Here is a 25,612-nt window from a genome sequence, read left to right as displayed (position 1 = left end):
CTTTGGCAGCAGGACAATGACCGCCCTGTGCCAAGACAGGGGCAGCTCTCCGGCATTTAGACACTCCCCCAGGACCTGTGCATAGTCGCTCCCCAAGATGTCCCAGAACGCCCTGAAGAACTCCACAGTCAGCCCGTCCAGCCCCGGAGTTTTGCCCCTCGAGAGCCAGTCGAGGGCGCCGGACAGCTCCTCTAAAGTGACGGGAGCGCCGAGCCTTCCGGCGTCCTCCGGGCCGAGCTGCGGCAGGTCCTCCCACAGAACTCTGCGAGCATCCTCACTGGACGGATCCGGAGAGAACAGAGCCGTGTATTAGCTTTGGACGTGGGCCCTGATACCCTCCGGATCCGAGACAAGGGACCCGTCGTCGGCCAGCAGCACAAGGAGCTGCTGACGGGTGCCACGCCTTTTTTTCCAGAGAGTAGAAGAAGGGGGAGCCGCGGTCCAGGTCCTGGAGGAGCTGGATCCGCGACCTCACGTACGCGCCCCGACGAGCTGCAGGTCCTGGAGCGCGGCCTTCTTCTCTTCGTACGCCCCGCGCAGGGCCAGGTCCGCGTCGGGCTGACCGAGGCGTGAGTCCAGGTCGAGCATCACCCTCTCCAACTCCCCGATCCTGGATTTCCGCCTCTTCGTTGACCCCCTCGCGTACTCCTGACAGAAGACGCGGACATGAGCCTTGCCCACGTCCCACCATAGCCTCTGAGGAGAAGCTTCCCCGCTTCCTTCTCCAGCCGGCCCAGAAACGACGAAACGAGCCCCGGAACCACTCGTCCTCCAGCAGCAGGTTGTTAAAGTGTCAGTATGCGGAGCAGAGCCTGGCGCCGAACAGAAGGAGTTCCGCCCACACCAGGTGATGGTCCGTGCACAACACCTGCCACGTGGAGGCCTTCGGAAAACAGGAGGCGCTCGCCCGCGAAACGTACAGGCGGTCGATTCTGGACGCTCCGACTCAGGCCTCACGAAGGTGAAGGCGATGGAGTTTCTGCCAGACGTCCACCAGGTCGAAGGACTTGACCAACCTCCTCCCCGACGCCCAACCAGTGCGGGCACCACCGTGGTCCCTGCCCTCGAGGACGCAGTTAAAATCTCCCCCGAGGACAACGCACTGGTTCTCGTTGATGGAGGCGAGATGAGTGGACACTTCTCCGAAGAAGCTCGCTTGCCTCGGCCCGGCCAGGGGAGCGTAGACGTTCACCAAGTGAAGCACCGCACCCCCCCCCCCAGCCGAACCATCAGGTGAAGCAAACGGCCTGGCATGGGCTCCCTGACCCGGAAAAACAGTCTGGGAGGGAGGAGCGAGGATAACACCTTCCTCCCCTCCATCGCTCGACGACCCAGCAGAGGGTCCTCCGTTGTCGCCCGCACCACGGCCCGTGTGGTTATTAAAGTCCTCCCCAGGGGCCGGAGGAGTTGAGGCAGCAGGAGGCCCTGCAGTAGCCCCTGGGGGTTTGGGTAGGTCGGGCCACGGTGCAGGACAGTCAAGAGGCACCATTGGCTCGTCCCCTGGAGAGGGGCAGCGCTGCTGGAGTGTCGCTCCCCTCCAAGGGCCGGCGCCTCTTCCCCAGAGAGACAGGGGGGAATTTATGGGTTTTCCCCTACCTGCCCGCCTTGGTGGTCATGGGGCCCGAGGGCCCCTCCCCCCAGCCTTTCCCAGAATACGATTGGCTGGGGGAAGACGGGGGAGGCCAGAGGGTGGGGAGAGGCAGCCGTGTCACTTCCTGCCCCACCCCTGGTTTATCAGGTGATGGCAGGCGGGGCAGGGGCCCAGTTCCCTCTCCGGGGCAGAGATACACGGTCGCTGCAGGAGTTAGGGCAGCGGTGGTTCCCCCCAGGGAAGTGGCTGGGTGGGATGGGGCTCGGGGGCCCCCGGGCCAGGTGTTGCAGCGCCAGGGGCTGGCGTTGAAGCCCCAGGGGTTTCTCTATCGGGGTGGGGGGGGGTGTGGATGTGGGGTCAGTGGGGCCAGGATCAGGTATGGTTTGGGGGTCAGGGTTCCCACGCCGGGGTGACGCTGGCACGGCCACAGGGGCATTGTCATGACAGGGCGTGGCAGGTCATGGGCTAGGTGTCGGGGAAGGGGATAGTATGGTCTCCCCCTGGGTGGGCCTGACACATCGCGTCTTCTTGATTTTCTAATGTGCCACACCTCGCGGCACAGGTGGCACCACATGCCGTCCGCCGTCCAGAAGGCGCAGTAGGCCCCGTCCTCGTGGAGGAGGGTGAAAGAGCCCTCGGTGACCTCCTCCCGGGCCAGGCAAATGAACACCTGGCGCCGGAAGGAGTATATGTGTCGGAGGGCGGGATCCTTAAGACCGAGCAGGAGCGGTTGGACACCCAACCGGATCTCCCCCAAGGTGTTGAGGTGGGGGAGAAGGAGCTCGCTGGCAATGAAGGGCGGAACGTTGGAGATCACGACCCTCTGGGCCGTAACCTCCAAAGGGTCGACAGGCAAATGTGTCCCGCCCACAGTGAGCCCCCTCTCCAAGGCCAGATGGACCGCGTGCTCGGTCTTCAGAAAAAACATGGCCTTCCCGTACATCCGGACCGCAGCAACGATGGTCAGTGGGCCGACCACATTAGCCATGGTCTTGCTGCAGGCCTCAATGGACATATTAGGGTGGGGATAGGCCTTGACCCCCAGGCGTTTGGTTAGGTGCCTGAAGGGGGTTGAGGTTGCGGCCGGGGTTGGGACAGCCGAGCCTAAGGCAGCGGCTACCCCGGCGTAGGTGCAGCTGGGCCCTGCGACCTTAGAGCTCGCCATACTCTGCTGCTAGATGTTAGTATGCCTCAGGCAGCAGCGGTGGAGGGGGACCCTTGCAGCAGCAGTGGCGGAAATCCTGGGGATGTGCCCAAGGCCAGTCACCTAAGGCGAGTCCCAGGCAGCGACGGTGGAGACCGGCCTCAGGCAACAGCAGCAGTGGATGCAGGCCTCGGGCGAGTTTCAGGTAGGCCCTTGGTCGCAGCGGTTGGGGGCAGACCTGTTGGGAAGGGTCCCCAAGGCTAGTCCCAGGCAGCCCCAAAATTGAGTCCCAGGCAGCGGTAGTGGTGGAGGTTGTGGGGAGGGGCCCAAGGCAAGTCCCAGGCAGCAGTGGTGGAGGCAGGCCTCTGGCAAGTCCTAGGCAGGCCCTTGGTTGCAACAGTGTGGGGGGGGGGGCAGACCTGTTGGGGAGGGTCCCCAAGGAAAGTCCCAGGCAGCCCCAAAATCCAGTCCCAGGCAGCAGCAGTGGAGGTCCTGGAGGGGCCCAAGGCAAGCCCCAAGCAGTAACAGCTGAGGCAGGTCCAGGTGGGGTCCCAGAGACCAGCAGTGGGAGTGGACCCCAGGTCAGCAGCAACACTCCCTTGACCTGGGTGCAGCCCAGGCTGCAGCTCCAAAAGCAGGCCCAGGACTCAGAGTCTTCTCCTTCTCCTTCCTCTCTGGATGTGGGACAGCTGGTCCAGGGACAGTCCCCTTCCTCTCAGACACCTTCAAGGAGGAGAGTCCTTGAACACACGCACACTGATCCAGCTCTCTGAGTGTCAGGATGTCTGACACACCTGTTTTTATCTGTCAGGTGGGGCTCTCTGATTGACCAGATTAACAGCCCAATCAGGGAACTCATTCTATAAGGTCCACCTGGCTGACCTCATTACAATCACTACACTTGTCACAAGTCAAAATGTGGAGGCCAGTAATAAAAGTTAGAATTTTTGTCCAACAGTAAAACCAATGATATGACAAGATTAATAATAATACTTCATAATTAAAAGACGTAAATTCTTTCAACTCAGGGTGCTTTCTGATTAACCCTCCTTGTCCCTAAATTTGACAATGTAAGTCCTTGGTTTCAAAGGTCTGAATCTCGCCCTTACAAACAGCTGGGTCAGAAATGACAATGAGAAAATCTAAACACTAAGGGTATAACCAGAAATAGATTTTAAGCATTAAATTTCTTCCTTTTCCTTTAATTCACAGATTTAAGCCTATCAACAGTTTCTTTGTCTTTAGCTAACTTATTTTGCTTTGGAGACAGAGCAACCTGCTAGCTTCACAGCCAAACCATCATTCTTGGGATGGCTTGTTTGTTGGCCTTGATTTCCTTCTTTAATCTATTTGCCAATAAGCAATTTCCTTTCAGAAAGTCCAAACAACCTCAGTGATAAATCCTCAAATAAATTAAGAGATGCACAGCTAGAAAAACGTAAGAAACTGTTTTTGTTTCTGGAAAGCAAAGATTATTCCATCACTAAAACATTATCAGCCAATCATTTAAACATTTTTCCTGCAATTATTGTTCACAAATGAGTTAGACATCAGATTAACTCTGAGCTACTTTCTCATGGATACGTTTAAGTGATATATTTGAAATGCAGCATCCTGATTTGCCTGTGAAATACATATTTCTACAAAAACCTCTTTTTTCAATGGGTAAAGATATTACTGACATAAAAAGGAGGAACCATTTCCTTGTGTCACCATGAGGATACTACCATTTAGTCACCCCTGCTAAGAGTATTGAGAATTGGCTCAACTTCTTTCAAATTGAGTCCAAGGTAGACCACAGAGCAGATGGCGGAAGAGAAGTGTTTCAATGAAACTGGCTAGCCAAGGAATTAATTATTAGAGAAACAAAAGTGAATTGAAACCAGCTGGAGTTCCAGTTTATTGCATTAAATAATAGTTAGATGTGGTTGGACATTCCAAATTTCCCAGAAAGAAAGCTGCAAATTTAAAGGTATCCCTGCAGAATGCTCTATGTCAATATATAAAAAGAAATACCGATCATCACACGGATGATCCCTGGAATGGTAGGTCTAACATATGAGGAACGGCTGAGGATCCTGGGATTGTATTCATTGGAGTTTAGAAGATTAAGGGGAGATCTAATAGAAACTTACAAGATAATACATGGCTTGGAGAGGGTGGACACTAGGAAATTGTTTCCGTTAGGCGAGGAGACTAGGACCCGTGGACACAGCCTTAGAATTAGAGGGGGTAAATTCAGAACAGAAATGCGGAGACATTTCTTCAGCCAGAGAGTGGTGGGCCTGTGGAATTCATTGCCACAGAGTGCAATGGAGGCTGGGATGCTAAATGTCTTCAAGGCAGAAATTGATAAATTCTTGATGTCACAAGGAATTAAGGGCTACGGGGAGAATGTGGGTAAGTGGAGTTGAAATGCCCATCAGCCATGATTGAATGGCAGAGTGGACTCGATGGGCCGAATGGCCTCACTTCCGCTCCTATGTCTTATGGTCTTATTAACATTTCCGAATTTTATTTTCTAGCGTGTATAGGTGGTTTGCATAAATGGGTAACCTTTAAAGTTTTTCGAGCGATAGTTTAAAAGCACCAACTTATGTATGGCCTGCATGGAGATTTTTTGGATTGCTCTGTGGCTGCACAGCTTACAAAGAACATTGCAGGACACTGATATTTTTCAGACAGGAAGAGACAGAGTGAGAAAGAAAAAGAGAAAGTAAAAACAGAATAAAGACAAAATGAGAAATTTATAACTGTACTGCAAAGGATCAGGAAAAGAAATAACTTTACTGTTGAGATCTGGATCTGGCACAGAGATGCCCAAAAAGAAAAAGTAAAGTAACAATTTAACATTTTTATCATGGATGAAAATTAAACAAAACCACAGAACCAACAGGATTTCTAATGTATCTTTGCAAAATTATGGTTATTTTTATACTTCAACACCGTTTAGTACTCAAAAATGATCAAATGCATCCGCTGTTTGGAATAGTAGTGTTCTAAAGTACTTCAATACTGCCTGAATTGCTGTGCTCTTCCAGCACCATTGATCCAGAATCTGGTTTCCAGCATCTGCAGTCATTGTTTTTACCTCAATACTTCACTGAGTTCATTATATAGATACAAATACAGAGAGAGAGAGAGAGAGAGAGAGAGAGAGAGAGAGAGAGAAAGAAAGAAAGAAAGAGCAAAACACTCTTCATAGGGTTTCTGGCATCTAAATAATCCTCATAGACCTTTTTTCACACCTGACAGAACACATCAGGAAATGCTCTAGGCAGATCAATTAGCATCTGAATGAGTCAGATGGACCTCACCCAAAAAAGTTGTCTTTTATTAGAAACAAGGCAACTAGATACAAGTTGCCTTTTACTAGATAAAAGAGGAATCTGATTTTTCTCTCAGATGTCAAACAACCGACTGAAAGCATTTCCAACATTTTCTGTTTTTAATTTCAAAAGGCTTGTGTTTCTGGTGCTTTTTCCATCACCTCCAAGAACATTTTGTCTGAAGAGAAAAACATGGTTGGAACATCTTGCATGCAGAGACTTTAATAATGTAAATGGATACAGCACATGGAGCAAAATGTCCTAAGGCATATTCGTTTCCATCAGATTCATTTACAAATGAAGCAGACTGCACGGTAAATGATCGAGAGGATACATTTCAGTCCAGTATGTACCAGGGAGTGGATGAAAATGAAAAAAACATTCCAAGTCCATTGGACCAGAAGCGAAAAACTAAACAAAAAAAAACTTTTGGATTTGTACAACACTTCATCAAGTCTTATGGACATCCCAAATGGTTTTACAAACAGCAGATTCAGTTAAAATAGCAAACCTAGCAACCAATTTGCAGACATCAAGGTCCCACAAATAAAGTCCTTAATGAAGGGTGGAGGTTTGGTTTTTGGACTGGAGGCCTGTGACCAGCGGTGTGCCACAACCATTAGTGCTGGGTCCACTGCTTTTTGTCACTCATCACAGTGGTTGACAAGAGGAAGTCAAAGGTGAGGAATACTGCAGTGAGTAACTACCTCTTGATTCCCCAAAGCCTGTCCACCATCTACAAGGCACAAGTCAGACATGTGATGGAATACTCCCCGCTTGTCTGGATGGGTGCAGCTCCAACAACATTCAAGAAGCTTGACAACATCAGGACAAAGCAGCCGGCTTGATTGGTACCACATCCTTGTATACCTCACTTGGTAGCATGTTCCACCTTAAATCACGCCAGGCAATCTGATTGCCCAGGAGCTCTGCAGTATCACTGGGGACAGTGGCCACTGTTGGGATTGTACACAATCAAACGTCTGAGTGCCAGAGCAAAGACGGAGTTAAGTGAAACTTTCAGAGGGAGCAGGGAGAGGCCCATCCAAGAAAAAGGGAAATTATTGAGGGCCACTTTACCATAGGCAAGGCCTGAGCAGGTAAATCTCAGGTAAATGCTGCCAAATGAGGTATACAAATCCTGCCTCAAGATAATTAAAGCTCCTGGAAGCATTAAATGACAGCAAGGGATAGTGGTAGAAAGTTATTAAATAGTTACTTCGAATTTTTCAATTTTCCCTATACAATACAACCAAAAGTACAATTTCTGACTGTTAATCTCTTCCCTTTTTATTTGTTTTGGAACATTGATTTTTATCACCTTTTCCACTTCTGAACTTCATAACACCCCTCATTCTCCAATTCTCTTGGGCCTCTCCCCTATCCCTGGCCTCCTGCCAGTCTCAAAATTGTGGCTAGGTAGAAAATGGCCAGTAAATGCTATTAATTGGTCACTTAGGGACCTCAATTAACAAGAGAGTGGACACCAGCTTCCTCATTCTATTTAAAACTGCAGGTATATCAGGGGATGCAGCCAGGCCACCCAGGAATCTGGCCCTGGCCTGCAAACCTACCAATGGGAGCACGTAAAATTCTTTCCCAGGAGAAGACATAAAAATTATGAGTAGGCCATTATAATCAGAAGAACAGACAAGGATATGTGGCCAAAATAAATGTTAGTTCAAGACTGAACTATTCAATGCACTCCTGTCTGATCTTCCACATTATAGCCTCTGTAATCTTGAAATCATCCATATCTCTGCTGCTGATGTCCTAACTTGCACCAAGCCTTGTTCACATAACACCTCTGTTCTGCTGACCAACAATGGTTCCTGGTCAAGGAATATCTTAATTTTAATAATCTAATTTTTTTTCACTGCCTCCCCTTTCCCTAGCTTTGCAATCTTCTCCGTCCTCAGAATCCTCAGGGATATCAATGTTCCTCAAATTCTGCCCTGCTGAGTATCCTTAATTTTATCATGCCCTCCAATTGTGGTTGAACCTTCAGCTGTCTGGGTCCCAAGTTCTGTAATTTCTTCTCTGCATATTTTCAATTTTCAATCTCACTGCCCTCATTTAAAATTCTCCTTAAAAAACCTCTGATTTAACGTCCTGTCATCTTGATGAATATATTCTTAAGTGGTTTGTGTCCTACTTTGTTTTATGGTGCTCCTGTGATACATGTTGTGACAGTTCATTACATTAGGTAAAGACAACTTCTTGTTATTCTGTGCAATTCTTAAATTCTGCAGTTCAGGGCAATACACCACATTCAAAGTCCAACAGTTCTCTCAGTTTAGAACTAAAGTATCAGCATTTATTTCATGCAATGAAGCTGAAACATACAACCGTTTAACAGTGTTAATTCATAGAGTCATAAAGTCATAGAGCTATACAGCATAAAAACAGACCCTTCAGTCCAACTCGTACATGCCAATCAGATATCCTAAATAAATTGCCAGCATTTGGCCCACATCTCTCTAAACCCTTCCTATTCATATACCCATCCAGATGCCTTTTAAATGTTGTAAATGTACCAGCGTCCAGCACTTCCTCTGGCAGCTCATTCCATACATGCACTACTCTCTGCGTGAAAAAGTTAACCTTAGATCCTTTTTAAATATTCTCCCTCTCACCTTAAACCTATGCCGTCTAGTTTTGGACTCCCCCACCCTTGGGGTAAAGATCTTAGCTATTCATCCTATCCATGACTCTCATGATTTTATACACCTCTGTAAGGTCACCCCCTCAGCCTCTGACGCCCCAGTCTTTTCAGCATCTCCCTGGCAACATTCCTGTGACTCTTTTCTGAACCCATTCACGTTTCACAACATCCTTCATATGGCAGGGAGACCTGAACTGAACACAGTACAGAGGAACCTTGATTATACAAAGGATTCTATGACTCTATGACTCCATGACACAGGCCGGGGGTGTATTTCATTCGGTTAATCAAATGTCAGATAATCAAATGCCGAATACCATAGTACAGTAAGCATCGGGACCATGCTATCTTGTCGGATAATCTGAAATTCAAATAATCGAATGCCAGATAATCGAGGTTCCTCTGTATTCCAAAAGTGGCCTAACCAATGTCCTGTGTAACTGCAGGATGACATCCTAACCATTATACTCAATGCACTGACCAATATGGGCAAGCATACTGAACGTCTTCTTCACTATCCTGTCTACTTGGGACTCCACTTTCAAGGAACTATGAACCTGCATTTCAAGGTCTCTTTGTTCATCAACACCCCCAGAACCTTACCATTAAGTGTATAAGTCCTGCTCTGACTTGCCTTTCCAAAATGTAGCCCCTCACATTTATCTAAATTAAACTCCATCTGATCAAGATACCATCGTACTCCAAGGTGACCTTCTTTGTTGTCCACTATACCTCCAATTTTGGTGTCATTTGCAAACTTGCTAATCATACCTCATATGTTCAAATCCAAATCATTTGTGTAAATGATGAAAACTAACTGAGTAAAAATAAACATCTGTAACAGAGAAAACAACATGGCAACAAATTTATTTGGCCTCTCGAATAAAAGAAAAAGCAATTAAAACTCACAGGAATACTCCAAATTTGCATGCCATCTGCGTATCCAATGAGTAGCAGCAATGGGGGGTCATTTACAGCATTGTTCATTTCATGATACTCTGGATTCCTTGCAAGATCTGCAACGAGATTTCAAAGTTATAAGGTAGTTACTGTTAGATCACTTCCTATCAGCATCTTTTACACAGCTCTTCCCAAAATATCCAAGAAGCAAGCCCCTCAACCAAAAGACAATGTATTTGGAAAGGCAAGGACTGATTCGGGATAATCAACATGGCTTTGTGGGTGGGAAATCATGTCTCACAAACTTGATTGAGTTTTTTGATGAAGTAACAAAGAAGATTGATGAGGGCAGAGCGGTAGATGTGATCTATATGGACTTCAGTAAGGCATTCAACAAGGTTCCCCATGGGAGACTGATTAGCAAGGTTACATCTCATGGAATACAGGGAGAACTAGCCATTTGGATACAGAACTGGCTCAAAGGTAGAAGTCAGAGGGTGGTGGTGGAGGGTTGTTTTTCAGACTGGAGGCCTGTGACCAGTGGAGTGCCACAAGGATCGGTGCTGGGCCCTCTACTTTTTGTCATTTACATAAATGATTTGGATGCGAGCATAAGAGGTAGAGTTAGTAAGTTTGCAGACGACACCAAAATTGGAGGTGTAGTGGACAGCGAAGAGGGTTACCTCAGATTACAACAGGATCTGGACCAGATGGGCCAATGGGCTGAGAAGTGGCAGATGGAGTTTAATTCAGATAAATGCGAGGTGCTGCATTTTGGGAAAGCAAATCTTAGCAGGACTTATACACTTAATGGTAAGGTCCGACGGAGTGTTGCTGAACAAAGAGACCTTGGAGTGCAGGTTCATAGCTCCTTGAAAGTGGAGTCGCAGGTAGATAGGATAGTGAAGAAGGCGTTTGGAATGCTTTCCTTTATTGGTCAGAGTATTGAGTACAGGAGTTGGGAGGTCATGTTGCGGCTGTACATGACATTGGTTCGGCCACTGTTGGAATATTGCGTGCAATTCTGCTTTCCTTCCTATGGGAAAGTTGTGTGAAACTTGAAAGAGTTCAGAAAAGATTTACAAGGATGTTGCCAGGGTTGGGGGATCTGAGCTACAGGGAGAGGCTGAACAGGCTGGGGCTGTTTTCCCAGGAGCGTCGGAGGCTGAGGGGTGACCTTATCGAGGTTTACAAAATTATGAGGGACATGGATAGGATAAATAGGCAAAGTCTTTTCCCTGAGGTTGGGGAATCTAGAACTAGAGGGCATAGGTTTAGGGTGAGAGGGGAAAGATATAAAAGAGACCTAAGGGGCAACTTTTTCACGCAGAGGGTGGTACGTGTATGGAATGAGCTGCCAGAGGATGTGGTGGAGGCTCGTACAATTGCAACATTTAAGAGGCATTTGGATGGGTATATGAATAGGAAGGGTTTGGAGGGATATGGGCCGGGTGCTGGCAGGTGGGACTAGATTGGGTTGGGATATCTGGTCGGCATGGACGGGTTGGACCAAAGGGTCTATTTCCATGCTGTACATCTCTATGACTCTAACCTTACACACAATTAGCTATGTTTTGAAACACCTGTACCACAAGCATAAAGCATAACCATTTTGCACAAGCAAAGTTACACTTACTTTAAAAAGAATAATGACCATTTAAACTGTTCTTGGATGTTGGTTCAGAGAATAATTCTAGCAACAGCACCAGGGACTTGCAATAGTCTGGTGCATTACAGCTTTCTTTCATCTATTTTATTCATCTTCTCTCCGCTCTCTGTAAAGCTGTCTTGGATATGTCCTACTCCAAGATTTTATTGTCAGTGTTTTTGGAGTATTAAGATATTTTACACAGTATAATATTACTGTTCCTGTCTGGGAAAAGGAGGCTTTAGGAAACAACTTTTTGTTTTTCAGTGAGGTGGTCTTCACTATGCAATACAAAGGTTCAAATGTTTATAATGCAAACACCACAGGCCAGCAATCGGCATTTCATTCATTTCTATTATCCAGTTAAAGCCTCCATTTATTGCCCATTCCTAATTGCCTTTAAGAAACTGATAGCAAGCCACCCTCTTGGACACAACCGAGTGATTTGCTAAGCCATTTCAGGGGATATTTAAAAATCAACCAACTTGTGAGTAAGGAGTTGTCTATCCATCAGACCAGGGAAGGATAACAGACTTCCTACACTGAAGGATAAGAGAAATCAGATGGGCTTTTGCAAAAAGTTTCTTTGTTATCATTACTGATACCAGCTCTTTATTGTAGATTTATTTCATAAACACAATTTAATTCCCCCAATTACCATGCTGGGATTTGAATTTATGTTTCCAAATCATTAGTCCAGCTCACTGGATTATTAGTTCGGTAAAATATTCACTATATTACTTTACCTCAGAAATTAATTTTTGAAATCAACTCCTTTAATTTGTGCTGAAAAATGGGATTCAAATGGTTAGGTGCTTCTTTTGACTGATGCAGACACTGGCTGAAGAGCCTTTTTCTGTGCTGTAGGCCTCCATGACTCAATGACTCCTTTCATCCGTCTCAAATGTAGTTCATACCCATTCTTGTTGAATGCAAATAATGGGGGAAGATCCAAACATGTGCAGTTGAACCTTATATTAAAAAGCAGTCACAAATGCTGCTGCATCCCAATTGGTGGCCATATTGCTATAAATTAAAAGTAGCAATACTTCCTTTTTCTTCAGAAATTCAACTTTCTTTTGAACATAATTAGGGTAACAGGTTCCCAAAAAGAATACTGTAAGAGTTACTCTCCACATAACTGACTTACATTGTGAAAACTGAATTTAGAAAATTTGCTGTATACAGGTTCCAGATGCTGATCCATATAAGTGTGAATTTTACATTTCCCAATGGACCTTGTTGTAGTTTACATTGTAGAAATCCCTACAATTTGGAAGCAGGCCATTCAGCCCATTGAGTCCACACCAACCCTTCGAAGAGCAGTCCACTTAGACCCACCCCCATCCCGACCCCGACCCTTATCCCTGTAACCCTGTATTTCCTGTGGCTAATCCACCTAGCCTGCACATCCCTGGTCGCTGTGGGAAATTTAGCATGACCAATCCACTTTGGACTGTAGGAGGAAACCGGAGCACCTGAAGGAAGTCCAAAAAGACATAGGGAGAATGTGCAAACTTCACACAGACAGTTGCCCAAGGGTGGAATTGAACCTGGGTCCCTGGCACTGTGAGGCAGCAGTGCTAACCACTGAGGACAACGCCACCCAAAATTATATAAAAAGAGAATGTGGAGCTGGTAGGTCTCAATCAGGCCAAGAAACTGAAGATGTTTTATCAATTCGAAAGGCTATAAAAATTCTTTTTTTTTGGTTGCCATAATAAGAGGTTAGGAAATAGGAAAAAAAACAGTGGTCATTTTGCCAGTCGAGGATGCTCTCCCATTCTTTTTGGGAACCTGTTATACCAATTATATTCAAAAGAAAGTTGAATTTCTCAAAAAAATGAGGTATTGCTACTTCTAAATTTTGGTAATAAGGCCCCTGATGAATCATAATTGGTGTGCAGCAGCATCTGTGACTGCTTTTTAATATAATGTTCGTCTGCACATGTTTCATGGCTCATCCAATATTCCTCACGTACACTTTCCTGCCTTTTCTTTGTAACCCTTGATTCTCCTACCAATCAAGAATCTACCTATCTCAGCCTTAAATATTTGCAAGGAATCTGTCCACCGCCCCCGCACAGCTCTCTGTGGCAAAAAAATTTCTACAGACTCCAATTACAGTGTTGTAAAAAGAGTTAACTTATTAACTTATACCACACCATCCTGAAGCAGAAATTTAGATATCAAAGAAGGTGCTTGTATGCAGAAACACTGGACAACCTTCAGGCTTGGGTTCATTAATACAAAGGTATGCTATCCTGTTCTTCGAGATGGTAGATATCATGGATCTTGAAGATGCTGTTGAAGGAGTCTTGGTGAATTGGAGAAATGCATTCAGTATACACTGTTGTCTTCCACTGCACACCAATGGTGAGGAAAATAAATACTTAAAATGTTGTGGCGCTGATCAAACAAGCTACTTTGTCATGGATGGTGTTGACTTCTTGAGTGTTATTGGTGCTGCAAGCAGAGTTCCAACAAGGGATACGTTTGAGTGAAACTGGAAAACAGGAGCTTCACTTAGGGTCAGACTTGAGACCAATGGCTCACAGGGTAAGAAAATACCTTGATTGCTCTTGGTCTACATCTTTTTGTGTGATGCTTCCCCCATTTCACCCTCACGGTACACTGACAGAACCCTAAATGAGATCGCTTAAATAGGTACTAAAAACAGAAATGTCAGGGTTTTAGAGTATCAGGGTTTTAGAGTAGTCTTGTTCGATGTCAGATTGCTATCTTCTAAAATGTTTGTGTGTGTGAGAGAGAGAGTGAGATGGACAGGGACTCAGCACTGATTCCCTGCAGCTTGCAGAAAGTTTAACCCTTTGAGATTCAGTTTGGATGCACATTTGCTTGTTGGTGAGTGAATGTTTGTTTTTGGATTAGTGGTGCTGGAAGAGCACAGTAGTTCAGGCAGCATCCGAGGAGCAGCAAAATCGACATTTCGGGCAAAAGCCCTTCATCAGGAATAATTGAAGGGCTTTTGCCGGAAACATTGATTTTGCTGCTCCTCAGATGTTGCCTGAACTGCTGTGCTCTTCCAACACCACTAATCCAAAATCTGGTTTCCAGCAGCTGCAGTCATTGTTTTTACCGAGTGAATGTTTGTGTTTTGTAGGGTTGGAGCCCCTGTGTTTTTTGGGGTTAGAGCTCAGGTAGTAATTGGGGTTGGAGCCCCTGTAGATCAGTAGTTTTGTGAAGATTTAAAGTAGGAAGGATAAATATGGGTGCAACCCCAGATAAGATGGACGACAAATGTCCCCTAACAGAAATAATAAGTCTCTATCCTAATTATGAGAAACAATTAAGGAGAATATCTGCTGCAGCTGCTCAACAGAATAAGGATTGGCCTCTCGGAGACACACATGATTTAAATCTACTCATTAAAATTGAACAACAAGAGATTTGGGGAAAAAAGAAAGGGAAGTAAGCAGAAAGAAGCCATATCAGTGTGGAAAAAAGGTAGCTAGGGAAAAATGGGGAAAATCCATGCAATCATCAAGGAGACAAAACTGTATTAAAAGGGGAATTAGTCCAGTAATTGAAGAAGGATCTGAACTAAATTGCACAGAACTAAAACGTGAATATGAAGCACATGATTTAGAAGCAGAATTGGAATTGTCTAGGGAGAAAATGAAAAAAAATAAGGAAAACAAAGATTCAGAACCTTCTCTTTTCTTTGTGGTTAGGGAGACCCATTACTAAAGAAACCTGATCCACCTGTGAAATGGGGGGGGACACAGATTCAGAGGAGGAAATATTTTATGCCTCCCATCCTGTCAGTCGATCTCCTCCAGTTCCCCGCATGAACCCTCACCCTTACTCTAATGACGAAATGTGCCGAGGCTCATGACCCTACCCCAACTGTTCAGCTGAATAAGGATTCGACTTACCACAAACCCGTTGCCTACTGCACTCCGAGTCAATTAATATTAAAACATGGAAGAAACACTGAAGAGACTCCTTTGATTTCCACTGCCCCTAAACTAATAAATCCCGAAGACATTGATGATTTGCAATCAAAGTCTCGGATCCTTAATATCAGTCCTTGCACTCAACCTGATGTGGGAGGGTCAAAAAGAAATTTCCCATATAGAAGAGTTCCTGAATCCAGGACAATTTGTTGATCTTTATCAACTATGGAAACCTCATGAACTCTCAAGCATTATCAATAAGGCTCCAGATTATGGAAAGAATCCTGAGGGATTTGTTAATTCCATTAATAGGACTAGAACCATTTATAATGCAACCTTCCAAGACCTACTTCACCGTATAGAATACACCCTTTCCCCTGAAAAAAATGGGCCGAGTTCATAGAAATTTTACAATGTAATAATCATACCCAGCTTGTAGTCTGGCACCAGGCCAAACCTAACAGACCAGATTGAAACCCAGCTCGGGCGAAGGGGCTGAGGAGTTCTTTACCTATTTTAAGGAATGCTATGGTGCTTACTCTGGTGATGTTAACAACCCACAAGGGTGATCATCCTAATTTAATGTCCTATATATGACCGTCTTAACTGATCAGGTACAGAAAACTATTAAAACCCACAACATCCACTGGCAAGATGCTAAAGTTGCACAATACAGCCGAGAAGTTTGTTACTTCTGGGAATTAAAGGATCCCAACAGTAAGGCTACCATCGACCAGGTCAAGACAGAACTTACCCAAACTACAGGGGCTGAACCTAAACCCAGGATTCAAAATAGACCTTTCCGTCACAGTCAGGCTATCAAATGAAACCCTCATACTATCATCCAGTATGGCAGAACAGTAGGACTGGTACCATGCATTCACAACATCCCAATGGACTTTGGGATCCTCCCCAACAGTCCATTACTCCCTATATATTGGCCCAAGAACTGCCTTTCCCAGAGCAGCCACCGGAGTAGAAATAACAGACAACTTCCAGGTCCCCCTCCCCAGGGACTTCATAAGGTTGCCCCTTTTACCTCACAAAATCCTTTTCAAAATTGACTCCCGGATATAGGTCATCCTCCTGATTTGAATTTACCGCTAGATCAGAGGATGAACCTCTCACAGTGGCGTAGAAACATTGTGTCACGCTCCCTTTTCACTTTGTTTTTATTATTGGATTACGTATCCCTCTATTCGCTAGAGATCTCCTCTGTCCTCTAAATATTAAACTGAATGTCATGATGATGGTACCCTGATTCAGGATCCTCCTCATTTTGTCCAATGTGTCAATACCAAACCAAAGCCTCCTCAATGGTGGTCACTTGATTTGGATCCTCACTCTTTCAATCCTATTTTACATAACATCCTCTTCCCCACATTACTTTAGCTTCTGACTCATCCAGGAATGATCTCAGGCTTGAACAATATTATAATCCCTTACTGGGGGCTACTCAGCACGCTTGGGTAATTGGTGAGATCAAGTCACCAGCTGGTGGCGCTCTTCTCATGTCAGTTCCCCTTCATATCTGGAAAGCTGACCCTTTCATTTTCCCCCATGTCACCACTCGCATGAACCCAGAACACAAAGCTTATCCATATTTACCCAATGACTGGTACAGATGTTGTGCCCTAGTGTACACCTTACCACTTTTTACCCTCCACCATGAAGTACCTGAAGTAGATGTTGGTGGGCATTCCATTCATCATGTGAATCAGTACAAAACAAAAGTAGAGGAAAAACAAAATGGGACTTACACAGCTTCTTCCATCAACAAACCTGGTGGTCCAGGTTGCTGGGAGATCATATTCCTGGCAGGGGTGTTGAGATGGCCCTAGAACAGAGCAGTGACCTTGCGTGTGACATCGAAAAATTTTCCAACTCAACTGCCCACACTTTTGAACAAAGAGTTACAGGAGACTCGGATGATGACGCTTCAGAATTGGCTAGTGCTAGATTTCCTCCTCGCTAAAGAAGGAGACACTTGTTCAGTCATTGGCCCACAATGTTGCACCTACATCGATGATTTCTCAAAAGAAATTTCAGAAAACACAGATGTTATCAACAAAACGGGTCAAGACACAGAGAAGATACCTGCCCCACCATCATCCAATTCGTGTGGATAGAGTGTTACTTGCTGATTATGGTCGCTGTGTGGATCGATCGTTAGGACGTACTGATAGTCCTTGGTCTCATCCAAGGAATATACATTGTCATCCACTTATGCGTGAAATGGACCGTAACTTACTTTTCGTCTAAGCCACAGAGAAATCTGGTTAATCAACCCTTGTCTACCCCTGTACCTCCATGCCCGAACTTCCATGCTGAAATCCAGTATCTTTCAGATTCTGCTCCTCTGGATGATGACTCGCTAGAGGAGGCACTTGACTTTTAAGAATACAAATCGACTGAATGGACTAATTATACTTGTATACATGTAATTATCATGAAATGACAAAATGACAAATGGAATGAGAAAGTTTAAAACCTTAAAACTTGTCCTTAAACATTTAGACTAAAATGTAATTTTGAATTATTGAACACATTTGCTGCACACTAGAAAACAAACAGGCAGGGAGCATTTAGACAATTAAAAACATTTGCCTTAACATCAGTGAATCTGTATAAACAGGACACCGAGTGGTAACATTCACGGCTGTTCCTTTGTGAAATTAATAACAATGTTTGATTCTGACCTCGAAATGAAACTCGGTATCAATTAACTTCTGACTCGAATTATTGTCCTTCACTATTGTCTGTCTAGTTCAGAACATGCAGTGCTCTTGTTAATGTTTTGAGTTTGTGACAGTACAGCCATTATAAAGGTAGTCTGTTCGTGACAGTACAACAGAGTTTAGGGTTCTTGAAGAGCTGATGTTCTACTCTCTTTGGTTATTAGAATCCAGTTAGTTTAGCTTATAGGTGTCAGTGTTATGTTGTAACAGTGATGCTATTAGTAAATGAAGGGGATGATTAAAATTAAATTAAACTGTCTGTAAGAGTTTTTTTTATTCGAGACTACCAAAGGTACGATCTCCAGGACGAACTAAGAGAGGCTTACAAGTTGAGTTCATAAGGAATTCACTGGACCGTCTCAAATCTGTACTTTAACAGAGCTGCACTCATCTAGACAATTAGGTGTATTCTGCCACATTCCGATCTGTGTCCTGTAGGTGAACTGACTTTGGGAAGTCCGGTGGTCTGATTCAGAATTCCAAGCCTCTGATCTGCCATTGGAGCCATAGTATTTATGTGGTTCGTACAGTTAAGTTTCTGGTGAATATTAATCTTCAATATGTTGATGATAGTAAATTCTATTATGGTAACCAAAAGGAGGTGGTTAGATTTTCCCTTGTTGAGGTATTTGTATAGTGCAAATATATAGCACCAATTATGAATAAAGAAATGAGATATTTTTCCTGTTTGTCCTATGCCAATTAGTGCCTTAATCAAGTAAGCTAACAGGAGAGCATCTAACACAAATACTAATTTTTGATGGTACTCCAATTATTTTGCCTTAGCACCCTATTGTACAGAACCCATACTAAGTGAGGAGTTCAAAACTAGAGGGAATAGTTCAGTTACTGAATATTTTTATGTCCATATTGTGGATCTTTACTATCATTAACTAGCCCTTGCCTAAAGTCTATAACTAGTTAAATTGTTTTGCTTCTATTCAGCTTAACAGGATTAATACCATTTTACAAAGCATTAGCATGCTTGCCTTCATTGCTAAGACCATTGATTATAGAAGTTGGGACATCATGTTGAGATTATACAGGGCATTGGTGAGGCCACTTTTGCTGTACTGTGTACAGCTTTGGTCACCCTGCTATAGGAAGGATATTATTAAACTGGGGAGGGTTCAGAAAACTATTAACAGTATGTTGTCTGGCCTGGGGCGATTCAGTAATAAAGAGAGGCTGGAACTTCCCTGGAGCGTAGGAGGTTGAGGGGTGATCTTTGAAAGGTTGATAAAATCATGAGGGACATAGATAAGTCAGTAGCAAAGGTCTTTTCCTTAGGATGGGAGAGTTTAAAACTAGGGGGCTTGTTCAAATAGCTCTGGGATGAACCACACACCCATCAGTATGTTCACTAAAGTCCTGCTGAAACAAACAGCAACAATCAGAATTTTGTATTTTTAAAGTGAGAGGAGGGACCTGAGAGGCAACTTTTTACACAGAGTGTGGTTCGTATATGGAATGAACTGCCAGAGGAAGTGGTAGATGCAGGTACAGTTACAAAATTTACAACATTTGGACACATAAATGAATATGAAAGGTTTAGAGGATTTGGGCAGACAAATGGGACTAGTTCAATTCGGGAAACCTTGTCGGCATGGACAAGCTGGAGCGAAAGGTTTGTTTCCATGTTGCATGACTCTATCACAGCAAAAAACCTCAATAGTTGCAGTACTGAATGGTCAAGTTAATGGATACAGTAGTCAAGTGTACCCTCCAATGTTGGGCCAGGAACCTTAAATTGCTTTACTATTACTAGCAATCACAGATGTGTGTTCTTTTGCATCATCGTTAGCCACAGGTCAGGTCCTGGAAGACTGGAGAATAGCAAATGTTGTGCCCTTATTCAAGAAAGGCTGAAAATAAAAACCTGAGAACGATACACCAGAACACTTAACATCTGTGGTCGGTAAGTTACTTGAGAAGATTCTGAGGGAAAATTATACATGCATTTGGAAAGACATGGTTTGATTAGGAGTAGAGATTGGGATTAGAGTGGTGCTGGAAAAGCACAGCAGGTCAGGCAGCATCCGAGGGGCAGGAAAATCGATGCTTCAGGCAAATGCCCTTCATCAGGAATGGGATTAGGAGTAGTCAGCATGGCTCCATGAAGGGTTTTTGCCTGAAGCGTCGATTTTCCTGCTCCTCGGATGCTGCCTGACCTGCTGTGCTTTTCCAGAGCCACTATAGTGTTGACTCTGGATCTTAATCAGCTGGTGATGTGGGCCAAGAATAGGCAAATAGAGTTTAATATAGTTAAGTGAGGTCTTGCATTTTGGAAAGTCAGATTAAGGTAGGAATTTCATGGTGAATGGTAGGGTCTTAAGAAGAGTAATGAAACCTTGGAGTTCAGGTGCACGGTTGTCTAAATGTGGAGTCACAGGTAGACAGAGCAATAAAGAAGGCTTTTGGCACATTGGATTTCATCAGTCAGGGCACTGAGTATAGAAGTTGGGAAGTTATGTTGCAATTATACAGGACGTTGGTGAGGCCGCACTTGGGACTATTGTGTTCAGTTTTGGTCACCTTGCTATAGGAAGGATATTATCAAACTGGAAAAAGTGCATAAGCAATTTATAAGTATATTGCCAGGACTCAATGGTCTGAGTTATAGGGAGAGGTTGGACAAGCTAGGACTTTTTTTAGAGCGTAGGAGACTGAGGGGGGGATCTTATAGAAGTGTATAAGATCATGAGAAGCTTGGACAGGGTGAACGCATTCAGTCTTTTTCCCAGGATTGGGGAATCGAGGACTACAGGACATCAGTATAAGTTTAGAGGGGAAAGAATAAAAGGGAACCAGAGGGCAACTATTTTACACAAAGGGTGGTATGCATATGGAATGAGCTGCCAGCAAAAGTGGCTGAGGCAGGTACATTAACAACATGTAAAAGGTATTTGGTCAAATACATGGTTAGGAAAGGATTAGAAGGATATGGGCCAAGCACAGGAAAATTCGACCATGAGACCATAAGACATAGGAGCAGAAATTAGGCCATTCAACGCATTGAGTCTGCTCTGCTATTCAATCACCCCTGATAAGTTTCATGAGCCCATTCTCAAATTTCTCCCCATACCCTTTGACCTCCTTGATACTCAAAAACCTATCTATCTTAGTCTTAAATATACTCAATGACTTGGCCTCCACATCTTTCTGTGGCAATGAATTCCATAGATTCACCACTCTCTTGCTGAATAAGTTTCTTCTTATTTCCATTCTAAAAGGCCTTCCCTTTATTGGAAGGCAATGCCCTCGGGTCCTCGTCTCTCCTATCAATGGAAACACCTTCCCAACATCTACTCTGTCCAGGCCATTTAGTATTCTGTATGTATCAATTAAGATCCCCCCTCATCCTTCTAAACTTCATCAAGAATAAAACCAGAGTCCTCAAATGTTCCTCATATGTTAGGTTTTTCATTTCTGGGAATATTCTCATAAACCTCCTCTGGACTGCTTCAGATCCAGTACATCCTTTCTGAGATATGGGCCTCAAAATTGCGCACCATACTTCAAATATGGTCTGACTAGAGCTTTATAGAAAATCAGAAGTACATCCCTGCTTTCATACTCTAGTCCTCTCATATTAAATGCCATCATCGCATTTGCCTTCCTAATTACTGACTCAACCTGCAAATTTACCTTGAGAGAATCCTAGACTAGAATTCCCAAGTCTCTTTGCACTTCAGACTTCTGAATTTTCACCTCATTTAGAAAATAGTCCTTGCCTCTATTCTTCCTACCAAAGTGAATGATCTCATACTTTCCCACGTTGTACTCCATTTGCCACTTCTTTGCTCACTCTCTTAACCTGCAGCCTTGTGCAGGTTACCCACCTCCTCAATGCTACCCATCCCTCTACATATCTTTGTATCATCTGCACACTTAGCCAGAATGCCCTCAATTCCTTCATCTAGATCGTTAATATATACAGTGAAAAGTTGTGGTTCCAACACTGACACTTGCAGAACACCACTTGACATCCTGAGAATGACTCTTTTATCCCTACTCTTTGCTTTATACCAGATAGCCAAGCTTCTATCCATGCTAGCTCCTTGCCTCTGACACCATGGGCCCCTGTCTTATTCAGTAGCCTCCTAAGAGAAAGTGAGAACTGTAGATGCTGGAGATCAGAGTTGAGAGTGTGTTGCTGGAAAAGCACAGCAGACAGGCAGCATCCAGGGAACAGGAGAATCGACGTTTCGGGCATAAACCCTTCATCAGGAATGAGGCTTATGGGCTGGGGGTGAGGAGGCTGAGAGATAAATGGGAGGGGGTAGGGCTGGGGGGGAAGGTAGCTGGGAAGGTGACAGGAAGATGAAGGTGGGTGGAGGGAAAGGTGATAATTCAGAGAGGAGGGTGGAGCGGATAGGTGGGAAGGAAGATGGACAGGTCAAGAAGGTGGCGTCGAGTTGGAGGCTTGGGACTGGGATAAGATGAGGGGAGGAGAAATGAGGAAACTGGTGAAATGCACATTGATCCCGTGTGGTTGCAGGATCCCAAGGCGGAAGATGAGGCATTCTTCGTCCAGGTTTCAGGTGGTTAGGGTTTGGCAATGGAGGAGGCCCAGGACCTGCATGTCCTTGGTAGAGTGGGAGGTGGAGCTAAAGTGTTTGGCCACGGGGCGTTGGGGTTGGTTGTTGCAGGTGTCCCAGAGATGTTCTCTGAACAATCCAGAAGTTGGCACCCTGTCTCCCCGATGCACAGGAGACCACATCAGGGACAATGGATACAGTAGATGACATTGGTGGAGGTGCAGGTAAATTTCTGTCGATGTGGAAGAATCCTTTGGGCCTTTGTTGGAGATAAAGCGGTGGTGTGGACACAGGTTCTGCACCTCTTGCGTTGGCAGGGCAAGGTGCTGGGAGTGGGGTGTGGGCTAGTGGATGGCATGGATCTGACAAGGGAGTCGCAGGGGGAATGGTCTCTCCGAAATGCAGAAAGGGGTGGGGAGGAAAATATACCCCTAGTGATGGGGTCTGTTTGTAGGTGGCAGAAGTGGTGGCGGATGATGCAATGTATCCAGAGGTTGGTGGGGTAGAAGGTGAGGACTAGGGAGGAGTGGGGTTCAAGGGTGGAGGTCCAGGAAGTGGAGGAAATGTACTGGGGGGCATCATTGACCATTGAGGGGAAATTGCAGTCTTTGAAGAAGGAGGCCATCTGGGATGTTTTATGGTGAAATTGGTCCTCCTGGGAGCAGATGCAGCAAGGCAGAGGAATTGGGAATAAAGAATGGCATTTTTACAGGAGGCAAGGTGGAGGAAGTGTACTCCAGGTAGCTGCGGGAGTCGGCAGGTTTGTAGTCGATGTCCGTGGTTCATCAGTCGCCGGAGATGGAGATGGAGAGGTCCAAGAAGGGGAGGGAGATAGTCCAGGTGAATTTGAGGTCGGGGTGGAAGAAGTTGGTGAATTTGATGAACTGTTCAACCTCCTCGTGGGAGCACAATGTAGTGCTGATACAGTCACCGACGTAGCGGAGGAAAAGCTGAAGAATGGTGCCAGTGTAGCTGTGGATGATGGACTGTTCCATGTACCCGATGAAGGGACAGGCATAACTGAGGCCCATGCGGATACCCATGGCTACCCTTTTGGTTTGGAGGAATAGGGAGGATTGGAAGGAGACGTTGTTGAGGGGGAGGACCAGTTCAGCAGGCTAATCAGGCGAATGATAGTTTCAGTGGAAGGGTATTGGTTGGGTCGGCATGAGAGGACAAAACAGAGGGCATGGAGGCCTTCTTCTGGCTGATAGTTGTGTACAGGGACTGGATGTCCGTGGTGGAGATAAGGCGCTGGGGGCCAGGGAAACAAAAGTCTTGGAGGTGGTGAAGAACGTGGGTGGTGTCCAGAACGTAGGTGGGAGGTTCCTGGACTAAAGGGGACAGAACGGTGTAAATGTTTGCAGAGCTGAGATCGGTGGGGTAGGAGCAGGCTCAGACAATGGGTCGACGGTTTGTGAATCTTGGGTAGGAGGTAGAATCAGGCAGTGCAGTATTCTCAGGCTATGAGGTTGGAGATTCCCAGAGGTGATGAGGCTATGGATAGTCTGGGAGATGATGGTTCAGTGATGAGAGATGAGGTCAGGGTTAAGGGGGCAAGGGAGGAGGTGTCTGTGAGTTGGCGCCTGGCTACACCAGTGTAGAGATCGGTGCGCCAAACTACCACTGCGCCCCCTTGTCTGTTGGTTCGATGATGATGTTTGGGTTAGAGCAGAGGGACTGAAGGGCTGCGCATTGCAAGGGTGAGAGGTTGGAGTGGGTAAGGGAGGTTGACAGGTTGAGGCGGTCTATGTCACAGCGGCAGTTGGAAATGAAGAGATCAAGAGTGGGTAACAGGCCAGCACAGGGTGTCCAGTGGATGGGGTGTTGAGTAATCCCATCCACTAATGGCAGGAGGAGGGGTCCTCGGAGGCTGGGTGGGAGTCTTGATGGAGGTGGCAGAAGAAATGTTCAAGGTCACAACACGGGTCAAACTCACTAATCTGGAACGTAGTGGGATGAAGGTGAAGCCTTTGCTGAAGACTCCCAGGAGGAGTTTCTCCCAGGAGGACCAATTCCACCAGAGAATATCCCAGATGGCCTCCTTCTTCAAAGACTGCAATTTTCCCCTCCCACGTGGTCAAAGATGCCCTCCAGAGCATCTCCTCCATTTCCCCTGATCCTCACCTTCCATCCCACCAAGCTCTGGATACATCGCATCATCCCCCACCACTTAGAGATGTACAGCATGGAAACAGACCCTTCGGTCCAACCCGTCCATGCCGACCAGATATCCCAACCCAATCTGCCAGCACCCGGCCCATATCCCTCCAAACCCTTCCTATTCATATACCCATCCAAATGCCTCTTAAATGTTGCAATTGTACCAGCCTCCACCACATCCTCTGGCAGCTCATTCCATACACGTACCACCCTCTGCGTGAAAAAGTTGCTCCTTAGGTCTCTTTTATATTTTTCCCCTCTCACCCTAAACCTATGCCCTCTAGTACTGGACTCGCCCACCCCAGGGAAAAAACTCTGTCTGTTATCCATGCCCCTCATAATTTTTTAAACCTCTATAAGGTCACCCCTCAGCCTCTCACGCTCCAGGGAAAACAGCCCCAGATTGTTCAGCCTCTCCCTGTAGCTCAGATCCCCCAACCCTGGCAACATCCTTGTAAATCTTTTCTGAACCATTTCAAGTTTCACAACATCTTTCCCATAGGAAGGAGACCAGAATTGCACACAATATTCCAACAGTGGCCGAACCAATGTCCTGTACAGCCGCAACATGACCTCCCAACTCCTGTACTCAAAACGCTGACCAATAAAGGAAAGCATACCAAACGCCTTCTTCACTATCCTATCTACCTGCGACTCCACTTTCAAGGAGCTATGAACCTGCACTCCAAGGTCTCTTTGTTCAGCAACACTCCGTCGGACCTTACCATTAAGTGTATAAGTCCTGCTAAGATTTGCTTTCCCAAAATGCAGCACCTCACATTTATCTGAATTAAACGCCATCTGCCACTTCTCAGCCCCTTGGCCCATCTGGTCCAGATCCTGTTGTAATCTGAGGTAACCCTCTTCGCTGTCCACTACACCTCCAATTTTGGTGTCATCTGCAAACTTACTAACTGCACTTCTTATGCTCGCATCCAAATCATTTATGTAGATGACAAAAAGTAGAGGGCCC

The 25,612-nt window shown here is 45.4% G+C and overlaps 1 protein-coding gene across 2 annotated transcripts in view; it reads right to left on the bottom strand.

Moving 5' to 3' along the window:
- bcas3 (BCAS3 microtubule associated cell migration factor) overlaps positions 1-25,612 on the bottom strand; it is a 1,223,934-nt gene that overhangs the window by 1,153,535 nt on the left and 44,787 nt on the right. For both annotated transcript variants that reach the window (XM_043718095.2, XM_043718097.2), the window contains exon 5: positions 9,639-9,745. In XM_043718095.2, coding sequence (XP_043574030.2) covers positions 9,639-9,745 — 107 coding nt within the window. The remainder of the gene's footprint in view (positions 1-9,638; positions 9,746-25,612) is intronic.

Source organism: Chiloscyllium plagiosum, unplaced genomic scaffold (genome assembly GCF_037043375.1).
Source record: "Chiloscyllium plagiosum isolate Xiang-an unplaced genomic scaffold, Cpla_swu_hap1 HiC_scaffold_31, whole genome shotgun sequence".
NCBI lineage: Eukaryota > Metazoa > Chordata > Chondrichthyes > Orectolobiformes > Hemiscylliidae > Chiloscyllium > Chiloscyllium plagiosum.
This window is presented reverse-complemented; position numbering and strand designations above follow the sequence as displayed.